The 16,180-nt window shown below is 45.4% G+C and overlaps 2 protein-coding genes across 2 annotated transcripts; both read left to right on the forward strand.

Annotated features, from left to right (window-relative positions):
* The first annotated feature begins 4,948 nt into the window (after nucleotides 1–4,948).
* EIF5A2 (eukaryotic translation initiation factor 5A2) lies at nucleotides 4,949–12,741 on the forward strand. The gene is made up of 5 exons (XM_086843754.1): nucleotides 4,949–5,097; nucleotides 5,320–5,518; nucleotides 6,906–7,010; nucleotides 8,511–8,642; nucleotides 8,908–12,741. Exons 2-5 carry the CDS (start codon nucleotides 5,354–5,356, stop codon nucleotides 8,965–8,967), a joined length of 462 nt encoding a protein of 153 aa, XP_086699880.1. The 5' UTR covers nucleotides 4,949–5,097; nucleotides 5,320–5,353; the 3' UTR covers nucleotides 8,968–12,741.
* Nucleotides 12,742–12,828: 87 nt separating this feature from the next.
* Nucleotides 12,829–15,110, forward strand: RPL22L1 (ribosomal protein L22 like 1). The gene is made up of 4 exons (XM_086843753.1): nucleotides 12,829–13,064; nucleotides 13,355–13,447; nucleotides 13,829–13,950; nucleotides 14,857–15,110. The coding sequence occupies exons 1-4, from the start codon at nucleotides 12,930–12,932 to the stop codon at nucleotides 14,999–15,001; spliced, it is 495 nt and encodes a 164-aa protein (XP_086699879.1). The 5' UTR covers nucleotides 12,829–12,929; the 3' UTR covers nucleotides 15,002–15,110.
* Nucleotides 15,111–16,180: the final 1,070 nt, after the last annotated feature.

Here is a 16,180-nt window from a genome sequence, read left to right on the forward strand (position 1 = left end):
CTAAATCCCTTTGAAACAGGTGGTCCAGGTGAGACTTGGGGTTGGAGGCAGCCCTGGAGCCGGTGGCAGCTGGCTCTGGGCCGGGGTGAACCCTGACTGGAGGGGAGCCACTGTCTGGCCCTAGCTGTCCCCACTGCCCACTTCCCCCCACTGTGAAGCACCTCTGCTTGCATGGTTCTGGTGCAGCCCAAAACCTCTCTAGACACCAGAGGCAGGAGGAGCATTTGGGGAAATGTGAGGTTCAAAGCAGATTTGCTGCTGCTCAGAGGGCCCAGCCAGGCTGGGCTCCCTGTGATCATATGGCAGTACAAAACTATTTCCTTAACTTCTGCTAAGTTTTGTCCTATTGTCTGGGGGTCATCAGTGACTCTTTGGGAAGCTCAGCAGTGAGGGGCCTTATTGATCAGCATTGAGCAGTTAGTCCTTGTTTTCCTGTGTGACTGGTGAATGACAATAGAAAGCCTGGTCCAGTTACTGTAGTGCAGCACATCAATCAGTTTAGCAAAGCCCACAGCATTAACATTGCCCACAGCTACAGCACTGAACTTCCCAGAAGAGCTGCCTGGGGTTCAGAGGCACCTAAGGAAAATGGAATGTCAGGCTGTGTTTCCTTGCAGCAGCTGCCATGTGGAAGGTGAGGGAGTTTTCTCCTTCCAGCGTGGGACAGGATGAGCAGAGTTAGGCATTGCTGGCCCTTTGTCCTCCCCACGGCTGCCATGAAGGATCGAGCTGGGCTTTACTATCACACAAGCACTTTAACCATATGCCAGCGCAGGACAGAGTCGTTAGAGTTAGTTAAATCTGACTATATGTTTACTTTTGTCTCGTCCCATCAGGCTGATAATTAGGACTGTACACTTTATCTATCCTTGCTACATGCAAGTTCCAGTTAAAACTTGTTCTTGAGACACAGCTTGTTGAATCATTATTTTTATCTCTCACCATTATAGTTTTACTAAGTTGCTAATCATTAAAAAAATTTCAAAGACCAAGTCAAACTTATTAGCTAAATGGTTGTTGCATTTCAGTAACATGCTAAGTATGTTTTCATACCAACCCTAGCTAATAATGCAATATAATTAATAATCCCTGAGAAAGCATCATGTCAGCAAGAGCTTTGACAGTGTTTTCCTAATGTGCTGAGACAACAGCCATTAAGACTTTTCTGTTGTGCCAACAGTATCTAGTCTCCCACTCTCTAGGCTTAATTTTAAAATTAGTTTGACTTCCCTAATTCAATAAACTCAGGACATTTGGCCCCATTAAGGCTCTCCACACTAATTTATCACAGGTTTTTCTGCCTCACTTCAACTTGTTTTTCATCACTGAGAACCACTACCCTCTATATCTGGAGTCAAACAGCTGATAATGATGAAGCTAACCCAAGTACTCTGTATGTAGGGACAAAGTCTTTCAGGTATGAAGAATTTTCAGAGGTGTTCAGTGTCCTTATTTTTCACCTGAAATCTGTATGAACTGAGGCATTTCAAGGTAGGATATCAGGTCTGGATCCAGCAGAATGTGTAAGCATCATGTTAAATTTAAGGTAACAGAGTGTGCTCAAGTGTTTCACTAAATCCTGAAACAACACTGGAAAATTTTACCCAGAGGCACAGCCTGAGTAGCTGTGGGAAAGGGAAGGAATCTCTTCCCCAGCACTGGGGCAATAAATCCTAGCTGCAGATCATCAGTTCTTAAATTTTACAGGCTGCAGATACAACTGCAGACCCAAGGCTTGAGTAATGTCCTGCGTTTTGCCTCCCTGCACTCTGTTCAGGAGAGAGAGTGGCTCTGTGACTCTGAAAAGCACCAGGTCCCCACAGGTCGTGGGTGGGATGTCACTCGCTGCTCCAGCACTGCTGCAGCCCCAGGAGGAGGCAACAGCTGGAGTTACTTTGTGCTCTCCCTGTTCCCTGTGGGCAAGTTACAATTACAGTGGCTCCTGCTAGCTCACAGTGTCACTGCACTGTCACCGCTTGCCTCTGATCCCCAGTGTGTGCCCAGGGTGATTCCATGGGTATTTGGATGTGGGCTTGGCACAGGAAGCAGATGGTGAACGGCAGGAACAAAGCAGTGCCAGGAGCAGAGTGGGTGCCTATGGCAAGGTCACTACAGAGGATCCCTGACCCCATTCCTGCCACGCAGACACACTGTACCGAGGAGCTCTGAGGGCCTGCTGAGCATGGCACTGTGGCACTGTGGAGGGGGATCACTGATCCACAGCTTCTCCCACATCCTCCTGCTCAAGGCTGTGTCCATAAGCCAGCATGAACCCTCACCCCAACAGTCAGGACACAGTGGGATCCCAGGAAAGTCAGCTCAGCAGCTGAAACAGAGATCTGCTCAGGTTGGAACAGGGCTGTTTACACCACTCCACTCATGACCTGGTATTTCTAATCGTGTGACCTGACCCCACGGCCCAGGGGTGTAAACACCACCTCCTGCCTTCCAGCGGGCTGGCTGGAAACAAGGTGGGGTGTTTACCCCAGCACTGGCAGAAATGCATGTTCTCTAGGCTGGGCTCTGATGAGGCACTTTACAGCATCAGATGCTTCTCCAGAACATAACTGAAAGCAGACGCAACTCATGAAGTTTAAATTTTCTAAAAGTTTTCTAGTCCCTCTTCACTTCTTAAAGACACAGATAGGAGAAGGAAAGCTTGATAACATCCTGAGCCTACTTGAGAGAAAAGGTGTGTTATCCAGCTGTGCAATGCTGGAAAGAAAACACCCTTAAATGTGAAAGGCCATGGTATTTTATTAACAAATATGCTTTGAATCAAATTGCTGTTCTTGTGTAGAAAAGTGGGATAGTCACAATAGTATTATCAAGAAACACACTTTAGAAAATTAATGTTGATCCAGACAAAGGAATCATGTCTTCATGCAATAACTGATGGATTGGATTTCAGTGTTTTTTATTGAATCTGAAGTAAAGGCTGTATTGCAATATTTGTTTTGTGTCTGAAAAAGTAAATATCATCTACAGATGTACTTCAGTAAAAAGACTTGATTTAGCCCAGAAGATCTCTTAAATAATTCAAACTGAATCTGCTAATTGTAGAAAATCAGCCAAATTTGTCAACCAATACTTGAGAAAAAAAAAAAAAATCATCAGTAGTGCTTAGCACCAGGCTGCTTCAGTTTAGGTTTAGAACAGTTGGTTGTTTTCTCACAAAGTATTTTATTAGAAGATAAAAAGCCCTCGAGCATGTGAAACTTGTCACACACTTGCAGGTAAACAGACACACACTGCACATGTTAAAACACTTAACAGGATGCCCCAGATTCTGCTTATCAACCGAGACAGCAGTAAAATGCGCAGGATAAAGTGTATCATCTCCAGAGCAGCCTGGGTGAGGCAGCACCCAGGGAAAGCCCAAGTAAAGGAGAGAGATGATGCTGGGGCCTCATGAAATAGCCCCATGTAAATTAGAGCCAAACTTAACTCCTTGGCTGTACAATTTGGAGTGGGATATGTGTAACTAAGAGTGGGACCAGTGGGCAAATAAATCACAAAAATTAACACAGATTAAATAAAACATCTCATGATGAATCATTTAAAAATGTGATGTTAAAAGTGACTTGTGTAGATACCCCGTTAGAATACAGATGAAAAAGTTAGGGTCTCAGGGCAAAAAATGTAGGACAGCACACAGCAGCCTGTGGTAGTGATGGCTGATGCAGGTGCTGCTACTGCTGCCACTGAATTCCTGCATCTTCCTGGTTTTGTTCTGTTTGTTGGTGATCTTGCAGGGCAACCTGCAGAGCCAGGGCCCCGGCCAGCAGCTCCACAGGAAAGCTCCTCGTGAATTTGTTCAAAGAGCTCAAAGTATTATGACATCTGACTAGGAGGGATTTAGTAAAAACAGTCCTTTGGCCTCATTTTGCTCAGGACGCCACGGTCAGGCTTCCATGGCCACTGATCTCTCCTGAGGCAGCACAGGGAATGGTTGTTGGACAGGATGAGGGCTGTGCCATAGTTTAGAATACTTTGGATTTGAAAACCTCTCTAAAGATCATCTATTCCAAATCCCTGCCATGGGCACAGACATCTTTCCCTAGATCAGATTGCTCTGAACCCTATCCATGCTGTCCTGGAATACTTCCAAGGGTGGGACATCCACAGTTTTTCTCAACATAGCTTTTCCAAACCTACCCTCTTTTCAGTTTGAAACCATTGGCCCTTGTCCTGTCACTATAGACCCTGGTAAAAAAGTCTCTATCTTACACATAATCCTCCTTTATATTTGAAAATGCTGCAACAAGGTCAGCCTGGAACCTTTCCTTCTTCAGGCTGAACAAACTCAATTCTGATTTTCTTTACAGAGGATCATCTTCATGGTCCTCCCCTGGATCTGCTCCAACAGATCCATCTCTTTCATATGTTGGGGACCCCAGAGCTGGCCACACTACTCAGTACTAATTATTCCAGTATTAATGGAATATCAAACAGAAGCCCTCGGTAAGGATCTCAGTCATCTCCATCCCTTCAGGCTGATTATAATGCTTCCAAAATGCTCGTTTCTGATTACCCTGAGAGGGGGCACACGAGGCAGACAAAGGAGCTTTGTGTGTACAGTCATACACAGCTCACCGGCCTCTGGGGAATTTTGGGACACACATTCCCCCCACGTTCCTCTAACTCCCTCCGCCATAGCCAAGCAGCTCCCGGGCACCCGCGGCCGCCTCAGCCACCCAAGATGGCGGCGGGCCGTGTGGGCTGTGGGGAGGAGGCGGTGCGCGGCGCCGCCTGGCGGCTGAGGAGCGCCGCCTCCGCAACGCCCTGAGCTCGCCCGCCTCCCGCGGGCGCCGGGAGGGGGCGCGGCCAGCACGCGCGAGTGGGCGGGCACGGGGAGCGCCGCCGGCACGTGGTTCGGGGAGGGGCTGAAAGGCCACGCCCCCCACAGAATGGCCGCGGGCCAATGAGCGGAGGCGGAAGTGAGGGGCGGGGCCCGGCCGTGCGCGCGCTGCCCGCGCCGCCCCTTCCCGCCGGCCGCCGCAGTGGTGTCGGGCGCGAGTGCGCCGCGCCCGCCGCTCCCGCCCCGCTCCCCCGGGACCGCCGCGACCCCCGGCACCCCCCGATCCTCCTCGCAAGGTAACAGGGGCCGCGGGGACGGGAAGGGAGGGGGGTGAAGCAGGCCCGGGGGCGGGAGGCCGGGGGCCCGCGGCACGTGGCGGGTCCCGCCCGCCGCGCACGTGTGCGGGGTGGGGGGGCCCGGTCCGCGCTCCCCGCGGTGGATGGTTGGGTCCCTGTCCGTCCCCTTCACCCCCTCCCGCCGCCGGGGCTCCGAGCCGATCCTCTCTCGTTGTCGCGCAGCCCCCCCGCCGCCAGTCCTCCCCCTCTCACCGCCATGGCCGACGAGCTCGACTTCACCACGGGCGATGCCGGCGCCTCCTCCACCTACCCCATGCAGTGCTCGGCGCTGCGCAAGAACGGCTTCGTGGTGCTCAAGGGGCGTCCCTGCAAGATCGTGGAAATGTCCACCTCCAAGACTGGCAAGCACGGCCACGCCAAGGTGAGCGCTGCCGGCCCGGCTGTCGCACAGCCCGCAGTGTGCGCTCCTGCGGCTCCCGGCTGGCCGACAGGGAAGGGTGTAGCGTTTCATTTGGCTCTGCGTCCCGCCTTTGCCTTTCTCGAAGCGATGTCTCATCACTCCAGAGCTGGCTCGAGGGGTTGCAGTCCTGTAAAGCAGGAAGGATTGAGAAACAGGGGGGGTTGGTTTGTTCTCCCAACTTTTACTCGTTAACGCTTTTTTTTTTTTTTAAGAAAAAAAGGAAAGTTTAACACTTATAATGACAAGACCAGTTTCTGTAGCGGGGGTAGAGTAAGTTCTGGAAGGGGGGCTGATGAAATCACTAGGGCGTGGTTGGGTTGTGCTGTCACTACCCACCAGAGCACTTCTGTGTCTGCCCGTGCCGGCAGACTTTTACTATTGCGGTGTTAGACCAGGAGTGCCCGTGCTGTGTTACATAACCCAGAGATCGGCGGACACTCCTTGGTTCTCTGTGGGTCTGCCTTGGCCCTGTTCTGCTGCCTGTGCCTCGCAGCTCCTTCCTTATTCCAGCACTGAGGGAGGAGTGCCCGTGTCCCAGCAGGGATGTTCTTAGCCACTGTCTGGGGCTGCAGCCCCGCTGCACAAACAGTTGGCTCATGCAGCTGTCCAGAGCTTGGAACAAGGCTGAAATCCCTCTTCATTCATTCATTCAGCCACACTTTGGGGTGGGTGTATCAGAGTTTAGAGATAGCTCTGTTACAAGCACAGAGTAAGGAGATATGTAAGTTTCCACGACCTTGTACAATATGTGTAGGGGAGTAGAGTATTTGGGGTTTGTCTAAGCTAGAGTAGGTCAAGCTCTTCCTATGTTTTTCCTTTCTCCTTCCCCTTTTTTTAATGGCTTGTTTTAATAGACAGATCCAAATTAATTAAATACAGAAATGAGAGGAAAAGGACCTGAGAAGAACTGGTTAAACTGGTCATCTAAGCTCTAGCTGCAGCAAGCAGTGCAGCTGGCATAAAGGGAGGTGGGAGCTGCTGTGATCTCTGTGCATGACCACCTATTTTCCCCTTAACTATCTGTTTCTTAGAGCAGCTAGATCTTAAAATAAACATGTTCTTAACCACTGTGAACTCTTAGCTTGCTGCTGTAAATCTACAGAAGGCAGTGGAAGATAACAGTGGCTGGTCTTGTTCTCATGTAGGGTTTCTGTAGTGTGTTGTGGAAGGGAGTGAGAGGCCCCTCTCCGTGTGAGGGATGTTTTCATACCACAAGCAAAGGGTTGAGGCAGTATCTGGGATTGCATGTGATCTCATAAGAGTAGAGTAGAACCAGCAATACTGATGGTAATAACATCTTGCTTCTCCAGGACCAACAGTAACTGAAGCTATTTTTCTACTCTTACAGGTCCATTTGGTTGGTATTGATATCTTCACTGGTAAAAAATATGAAGATATTTGCCCATCAACTCATAACATGGATGTTCCAAATATCAAGAGGAATGATTACCAGGTGAGTTAACAGTCATATAAGGTTTTATACTCTCAGCACCACACATAAACTCTTCATCTCCAAATCTGCCTCTCAGTAAAGCCAGAATTAATGGAACTTGCCTGTCTGGACATGACACAGGTGAACTCATAGCATCTACTGAATTGTTAAAACTCACTGATGAAGAGAGAGCTCCTTAGTGTATAAACAACCTCAGGTCAGAGTAGCAGTCTTTAAGCATGACAGGTAATAGACATAATTTATACCATGATTTTTCTAGCTATTGTTTTAAGGCCACTTCTGGATTCTTTGTGGTAGTGGCATCCTTAAGAATATAGAGAGAGGTTTTCCCTGCTGTAAGTTAATATTAGCCAAAGGGAGAATCAAGATCTAATAATAACTAAATCTGAGTCTAAGCATAAATTTTAATTTATAGTTTCACTCTTACATGGGGTAGATGAATCACCAAAACAGTCCTAACTGTATCTGATACCAATTATAACACTTGCCAAAGTGTTTTCTGCTTCCTGTGGGTAAAGTAGCATTAGATGACATCAAATAGTTTCGAAGCTCCTGAGCTCTGCAATGAAATGTATGAAGAGAGCAACTTCTCTCTAATGCCTTCTGTGATATGGTTAGCAAGCTTTTAAAAGCACAGTTCAGGCTGAGTTGTAACTTGTTTGCTGTCTTCTCATTGCATTGGGAATAGCTGTAATCAGGAACTGACACATCCACATCATCTGGAAAGCTGCAATTGCTTGACAAAAGCCAAGTTCAATGTTTTGAACAGTCTTTAGTGTTTTTAGGACAGCTGACGTTGTTGGAATAAAGTGTGACCAACCTGTCTTAGGGTTCAAACCTTCCAAGAAGTTCTTAGTGTTACCTTGATGGTCTTTCTCTATTGTTCTGGGCTTCTGATTTTTTGGATTTACTGTTACGTGTTCCAAATTCCCCAATGTGCTCTTTCAAAATAGCCATTCCCCTTAGCCCATGCTTTTGGTTAGGCTGAAAACAGCATTACAAAAATGGTCTAGGGCTTGGTGGATGTTCCCTAATTTATTAGTGTTTAATGTAAATGATACTATCTCACTGTATAGATGCAGGTATAGAAGTGTAGAGTTACACTGTTGTGTATTTTGTGCACTTCATACAAGCAGTGCTGTTGACTTAATTCCATTCCAGTTATTGTTTCTAATTCACCAATGAAGAAAGCTGAACCACTGACCTGGAAACAACACATTTCCTAAATCACACAGATGGGGTTTCTAATGTCCCACCTACTAGGAAGTAACCAGCAGAATTCTGTTGGTTCTTGATAGCAGAATACCTTTTGCTACAGTTGCCTTAAATCCCAGCCCGGTGAACTTTTGTTAAAAATGGATTTAAATAAGGTTCTTAACTGTTACAGAGTACTAAAGACTTATTTTAGCAGATAGAGTTCACTGCCTTCTGCTTACATTAAGCTACTGCCTGCTGGTGAGTGCTGAAGTTAAACTTCTAAAAATGAACTTCTCTTTGCAGCTGATAGGCATTCAGGATGGGTATCTCTCCCTGCTGACAGAAAGTGGTGAAGTTCGTGAGGATCTAAAGCTGCCAGAAGGGGATCTTGGCAAAGAAATAGAAGGAAAATTCAATGCCAATGAAGATGTGCAGGTAAGTAGGGAGGGCAGGCATGAACAGTTATGGTTAATCCCACTTGATGATACAATGAAGAAGTCTTACTCTGATATTGACCACCCATATCTCTTTCTGAAGAGTGTGTTTGAGGGGTGGGGATTGGTCTTTGAGATGTAAGAGGATGTGTGCATTGGAGCACTCAAAAGAGCTGGGATAGATATTAAAATGGGAAAGTTTGTAACTTCTTAGGAGCACTTCCTGTGGCCTGGGCTGGAGCTCACCTCTGTGTCTTCTCTTCCAGATATCTGTCATAAGTGCAATGAATGAAGAATGTGCTGTAGCCATAAAGCCTTGCAAGTAAAGAAGATTGCCAGGCTCGGGCAACTGCTCAGGTCTGGACAAACCACAGATCTATAAATTTGGTCCTTATTGTCACCAAAGCTCTGGCCTTCACAAGCAACCTCATTTCCTTTTTGAATTGTTAAAAAGCAGTGCTGGATTCTGGATTAGTGTTGCAGGCTAACTGGCAGTTTTCAAAATCACTGAGATTTTAATTCCTTAATTGTAACTATTTTAACATTCCTGTGGGTTTCAGCTATGGATCTAAGAAACCAATCAGGTGTTACTAGTGGATATATTTTTATTTGCTTGAGCAAAACAGTGTTTGTCTGTATGAACAGACAAAATACAGTATTCAGGGGCTTTTAGATAAGCTGGTAGATATCTAGGATTATAAAGTGACCTAGAGCACAAATAGTATTTTTCTTGACATCTTTAGGTAGAACTGACAATAAAAGTAGCTTTTTTTTTTTTCTTTCCTTTTTTTTAAAGCTTAAGTACTTTGTGGATTGGGACTCTTGCAGAACTGTAGGTGCCAATCACAAGTTTTAGACCAAGAAACTCAAGTGATCAGAAATGCCAGCTGGCTTGACCAAGCCCCAGTGGCCATGTGCAACTAAACTGTATTACCTCTGTTTTCTTCTTTGCCAACTTGTTGGCTTATTGTAACGATAAAATGGTTTAAAAAAAAAGCCTACCTGTGGTTTAGGCAGGCCGTTGGAATATTGAGTAGATAAGACATAGATAGGTCAAGGGGACACAAAGGTGAGAATGGATGTTAAAGCTATAGACTTTCACTCGAGGCCTTTGTCAGACTTGAAAAATAAAATAGAAAAATGCAGTTCAATTGCTTTCCTTTATTATATTTATCTTAACTATAAAAGGGTGACAAACTCATGGGAATCTGTTGCAGTGCTTCCAGCTTTAGGTTTTAACCTTCAGGTTCAGACCATATTTTTGTAGCACAGGGACCACACGTTTTTCAGAAAGTGGGACAAACTGTAGCATTGAGCCTAAACTAAATGCATGTGATTCTTTTTTAAAAAAAAATAAAACTGTTGTATTTTCAAGACATAAACTTGACAGACAATACCGAACAACCATGGCTTCACTATAAAAGTAAATAACTTGCTACCTAGTTAGGGAAGCTGGCTCCTGTCCTGGGGAGTTCTGAGTCATAGCAACACACATGCATGCCTCTTAACTATTTAGTAGCTTAACAAGGCTTCACAGCAATAGTTATGGAAGGATAATTAGCCTGCTCCTGTGTAAGGCATTCAGCTTGAATTCTAAGACTTGGTGACTCTTCATGAGTAGGGAAACTTCCTTAGTCCACGGCTCAGACCTCTCTTCACAGTTGATAAATTGTTTCATGAACTTGCCTTAATGCTCAGTGGCTGATGAAGGATGACACAGAAGCTGCCCCGGACAGCACGCACAATTCACACTACTTGGCAGCCAGAGTTGGACTTCATGCTGCTCTTAACTGCTTAAAATGTTTTCAACTTCATAGTTTCTACTCTCTAGTCTCCAGAAGGCTTGTGGCAACTGTCACGAGCTGCCCTTGGTCACGCTGGGGCAGGGCCTAGCAAACCTTGGAGGTGTAATGCAGGTGGCAAAAACATGTGTTGTTCCCACACCAGGGAGAGCAGTACCAGTGAAGGTAAAGACAGCAATAAATACACTCTGGTAATGAAGCACAGCTACCTGGGACACCTAGCAGAGGTAGGACCTGCCCACACGCTCTTGCCTAGCACAAAACGTGTTGCAGGTGAACTCTTAAAAATAGCACCTTGACTGAAATGGCAAAACTGCTTTGAAAAGAAGCTCTAGCTTGAAATGCTTCCAGAATAGCTCTGAAGTGGATGTGGAATAGTTCGGGCTAGTCCACACTGTGCTCCCTCCTGCCTCTCCATCAAGCTGGTACCTGGAAGTCAGGCTTTGTTGGCTTTGGAGGTGTCTGTAACCATTGCTGATGATGCTGACAGCAAGCTGAGCTGTGTGGTGTCACACGGGAAGTCACAGGTTGCTATGTCAAACTAATGCAAGTTCTATCACCATAGTACAAATACTTCCAATACGCTTGAGAACTACAAGACTTGAATTTGTCCCTGCTCTGGTAGAGCTTTAGTCTATTTTCAGGTTCCTGTCTGTCGTCTAAAACCGTTTTGGAAGACAGGTACTCGATGTCACTGGCCCACAATCTGAGCAGTTACTTGGACTAAGCTCTCTGGGACCAGGGCTGGATTAAGCCCTGATCCTACAAGTGGAGTCCTGGCCTGACTGGAGTTTTCAGGTACTACAGTAATCTAAAGATAGAGGTTTCATGACCTCCAGCTTGCTGGAAGAGTCCTCCTTGGGACTTTCAGATGTCCTTCTATTGCAACCTTCAGTTCTGCAAGATTTAAATGATTAAGTACTTCATTATAGGTTTGTTCTTATATACTTAGTTGTCTTTGTGAAGCACTTCAGGCACCATGGAAGTGCAGAGCATCATGCATGAAGTTTCCCATAGGTACATAAGCATGTCTTAAAGCATAATCTCCAAGTTTCAGTAAGGTTAAAAGTTGCTTCTAAATTAAAACATGTATTTGAGGCTTTTTTTTTTTTTCTCCAAAGTAAGACGCTTCAGTTTCCTGTCAGAATCGTTGCAACAAACTTTGTGATCAGTAGTCCATAGAGATGTGTATTTTTAATATCCATAACCAAGTGCTTAGGGAAGTTCTCCTTTCATAGCTTTACTTTAAAACAAATCTTACCGGTGTATTTGTTCTGTATTACTGTCTTAACACTTAAATTGTGTCAAAACCATAAACTACTTATAGCTGATGGCAATTGCTTAGAGTAAAGCCTGTGAACACAGGGAGGTGGTGAGAGGTATTTCCACTCCAAATAACGTGGTTTTGTATGACTCCTGTTCATTGAGTTTCTCTTACTACTTCACACAATTGGAAAGACTGCAGTGTTTCCTGCCTCAAATGTTGGCAAATAATACTTTAAGAATTCAACAGATCCTTCTAATTTTTGCTTATAATGGTGGTTTTTCAACTGGGCTCTTGCTGGTTGAGCCATGTTCTCAGGGCTGTTTTTTTTAAGCTGAAGTTCATTGTTTCTCTTGCAGGTTTTTCTAATCCGAAGTGTACCCAGAAACGGTGCACGGTCTGTAGTTTCACAATACAGATAATTTTACATAATCTGTAAAGAAGTCAAGTTTGTTGACAGTTCTAACTCTTATGGTTACTGCAGGTCAGTCTCACAAGAATTCAAAATTCAATAAATCCCACTATTTTATTTTATTTTATTTTTTTTTCGGTTGAGTAATTAGAATGTAGTTTGTTACAGTAGACTTCAGGCTATAAAGAGACCTTGTTCAGGATATCTCGAGTACCTGCTGGGAATGTTACCGAAGGCGCGGATCCTGGAGCGATCGGCAGCTCAGCACGGGGTGGTCGGAGGCTCTCCAGCACCTGCACTGTGGCCCTGCAGTGTTTGGCATCCGGGAGTGACTTGGTTTGTTGAACTCCGAGGAAATGTTTGCTGTGCTTTGCTGTATCGCAGAACCCCTTTTGTCCTGTGCTGTGTGTTGTAAGCGAACCCGGCTGCTGCTGCTCCCGGAGCTCCACGGCCTCCACGGCTTTTAGGAACCCACCCTGCGAGCCGGGCGCCGCAGCAGCTCCGGTGTCTGTTTGGGAAGCTCTGTTACTGTTCTCAACACCGTGGAAACGATCAGGGGAAAGATTTGTACGTGTGTGTGTGTTTTGCTCCAGAAACAATAAAGGTGTCAGTGCTGTGGGGAGATTGTACTGGTTACAGTTACGGGAGCGCGGTGGGGCTGCCAAGGGGGCTTCGCAGCCACTTGCAGGGCGGGGGGGGACGGGCGGTTGCGGTTCGTGCCGGGGGGAAGAGGAAGATGAAGAGGAAGGCGTGCGGCCGCTTCCCCTCCCGGGGGAACAACGCCGGGAAATTCCACACGGGATTCCCTTCATGGGGCCGCCATCTTCCCGGGAGCGCCGGCGCCTCCCGGCGTGCCCCGCGCGTCGGCGCGGTGACGTCACCGCCGCTGCTATAAAAGCGCGGCGTGGCCGGCTGCACTTCCTTTCTGTGGGAGCCATGGCGCCGGTGAGAGCGGGAGGGAGGCGGCGGGGCCGGCCGGGCGAGCCTTGGGTGGGCCGGGTGAGGAGCCGTGAGCCGGGTGAGGAGCCGGCGGCCGGGCCGCTGCGATCGGGGCTTCCCCGAGAGCGCTTCGTGTGGGACGCGGCCGTGTCGGGCCGTGCTGAGCCGGCTGCAGTGAGCCGCGCTGGCCGGGAGGTGGCGCTCCCGCTGCCCTGTGTGTACCCCCCCCCCTTGGGTCGGGTAAAAGTTTTTTATGGCGCGGTTTGTTAATGGTGAGGAATTCTTTGGTGTTTCAGCAAAAGGATCGAAAATCCAAAAAGTCAACCTGGAAGTTTTGCCTTGACTTGACACATCCTGTGGAAGATGGAATCTTTGATTCCGGGAATTTTGTAAGTGGTTTTGCTCATACTTATGACGCATAGTGTAATAAAAGCCTTAGTGCAGTAACTGAGGTACAGTTGAAAAGCTACATTTTAAATGAGTGAAATCATCAGCTGTACTTTAAAATAGTGTCATTAAAAAAAAATAAATTGTTTTATAGCATGCTTCATAGCCGTCCATGAATAGAACTGTTTTAAATTAATTTCTGTTTTAGCGCGGGGGTGATTTTTTATAATTACATGCTATGAAGTATTTTTGCACTCTAAATACTTTTTGTCAGGACATAAGTAAATGGTGGTTTTTAATGTTGCTTCCTGACTAGGGTCCCTTCCCTAGTTCATACCTAGGGTGCCATTCCCTAGTGTTCTATTTCTTTAATGTTGGAACAGGAACAATTCCTAAAGGAGAAGGTTAAGGTCAATGGGAAAACTGGAAACTTGGGCAATACCGTTCACATTGAACGTCTGAAGAACAAGATCACAGTGACATCTGAGAAGCAGTTTTCTAAAAGGTTGGTGTGGGTGTCCTTCTGTCATGTTTGTGGGGTTTGAAATGTGGGATGTTGAACATAAAACCAGAGTCATTTAGCTTGGGAAAGATCTTCATGATCATCAAGGCCAGCCATAAACCTGACACTGCCAAATCCATCACTAAGCCATGTCCCATAAACGCCCATTAATATTCAGTTCCTGCCTGCAAAGTGAATTCCAATTAGTGCACTTCTGATACTTGGAGAGGTGTTAGCTCTTAACCTTCATAGCACTTGTAAATATTAGTGAAACATGTAATTAAAACAGATTTATTATATCAGATATTTAAAAATCGCTTTTTAAAACTCAAGGCTTGATTGCTAATTAATGTTGACTCTAAGCATATTAATAGAGACACTTTATTTAGGCCCTAAGAAGTGTATCAGGGGGAGATGGACCTTTAAAATAACACTGAATTAATGTCACGGGTGGCTGTTTGATTATTTAATTGGTTGTGTTATAATGAATGTGTGCATGATGTGGGTTGTTGCAAACAAACCCTTTAAGCCAAATGAAGTCTTAAATTGATCAGTTTGTTAGGACACACAAGAGCTGAGTGCACTGATGAGAGGTACAAATCCTTCCCTGCATCCCCACTTTGTTTGCTGATACAGGTGCAGCAGAATCTGTTATGTTGGACCAAGGTTTAGAACCAGTTACCAATGCTTTCTGGTTCCTGACATTTTACTGTGTAGTCAAATGAATAATGAATTTCTACATATCTGTAGTGAAAATATGCTTTTATTGCCTGCTATAGTGAAAATGTTCTATTTCTGGGTATAATTACTGTGGTATTACCCTGCTGGTGACATTGTCTGGGGTGGAGTGCAGGCAGCAGCAGGGCTTGTCCAGTGAGAAGCTTCTAACGTGAAATTCCTGGTTTTCAGGTACCTGAAATACCTCACCAAGAAGTACCTCAAGAAGAACAACCTGCGGGACTGGCTCCGCGTCGTGGCGTCCGACAAGGAGACGTACGAGCTGCGCTACTTCCAGATCAGCCAGGATGAAGAGGGGTCAGAGTCTGAGGAATAACTGAACCTTGGTTTTATGCTCAGTGCAGAGTACAAAAGACTAGAACATCTATTTATAAGAACACTTTAACTTATTGGTGAATAAAGATTTTGTACCCTGTTGGACAGAGCATGGTTGGTTTTCTGGTATTTTTCTTAAATTAGTTGGGAAACGGCACAGGAACTGTTTCCTTCCACTGCCAGGAATCTGCTGTTCAGTTGGCACTGGTGAAAGTCCCAGTAGGAAAAAACTTTGTCCCATACATGTGTAGGACAGTTTAATCAATTCTAAATCGTATTGATACAAATAGTTGTAGAGCTTGTGACTGAAAGTACCAACTCTCCCTGTGAATTTATGTGAAGGCAAAGGCAAAATATTTAATACAAGTCTACTTCTCGCTATTTTAGTTTAAAAATAGGCTTGCAGATGGTAAATATTATTTTTTCTGTGATTTTCCTCACTCTAGTTGGTTGTGGTATAACCACAAGTTGAACTGGAGGACAACAAAGATTTGATAGGTTTGTATTAGATGGATAAATAAGGAGGTGAAGACAAACCTGGTTACCAGCAACCAGCTAAAACATCTTAATAAAAGGACTGAAATGTCCTTCAAGATTGACAGTGCTTGAATCCCATAAAATCTATACAGATGTTTTTCCTTTTATGATGTATTTTACAGTTCTTGCATTTGACTTCTGGGATTATTTCTTTAAAATGGGTATTTCTCTAGTACAAGTGGGGAGTTCTTCACTGAAACAAATTCATAACTATGAACTAGTTCTTCATACAGTATCAAGAGAGATTTAGGTTTTCTTGATGAAAATAGTATTTGTGAGACTGCACTTGGAGTAACTTGTATGTAGATGAATTTCAGTGCCATGTAGTATCCTCTGTGATTAATCAGAATAATTACCGAAGTTCCAGTGTGCTGGTGAACTTTGGAATAAATAATGCCATATTTGTTCAGTATCATAAACCAGGGATGCCTCTGGACTCTGATACTGAACTTTATGCTTGTACAATTCTAGTAGTTGAGGCTGAAGTGTGCCCACTAAATTGTTGGATCTCCTGATGATTTTTTAATTTTTTTTATTACATCAGCATTGTTTTTGCTGGAAAACCTCTGAGAGAATTCAGAGACTTGATAAAGCACAAAACAATGCATCACAGTCAAATGGTACCAAATTTTGCTATCTAGAT

Source organism: Cyanistes caeruleus, chromosome 10 (genome assembly GCF_971803275.1).
Source record: "Cyanistes caeruleus chromosome 10, bCyaCae1.hap1.1, whole genome shotgun sequence".
NCBI classification, from domain to species: Eukaryota; Metazoa; Chordata; class Aves; order Passeriformes; family Paridae; genus Cyanistes; species Cyanistes caeruleus.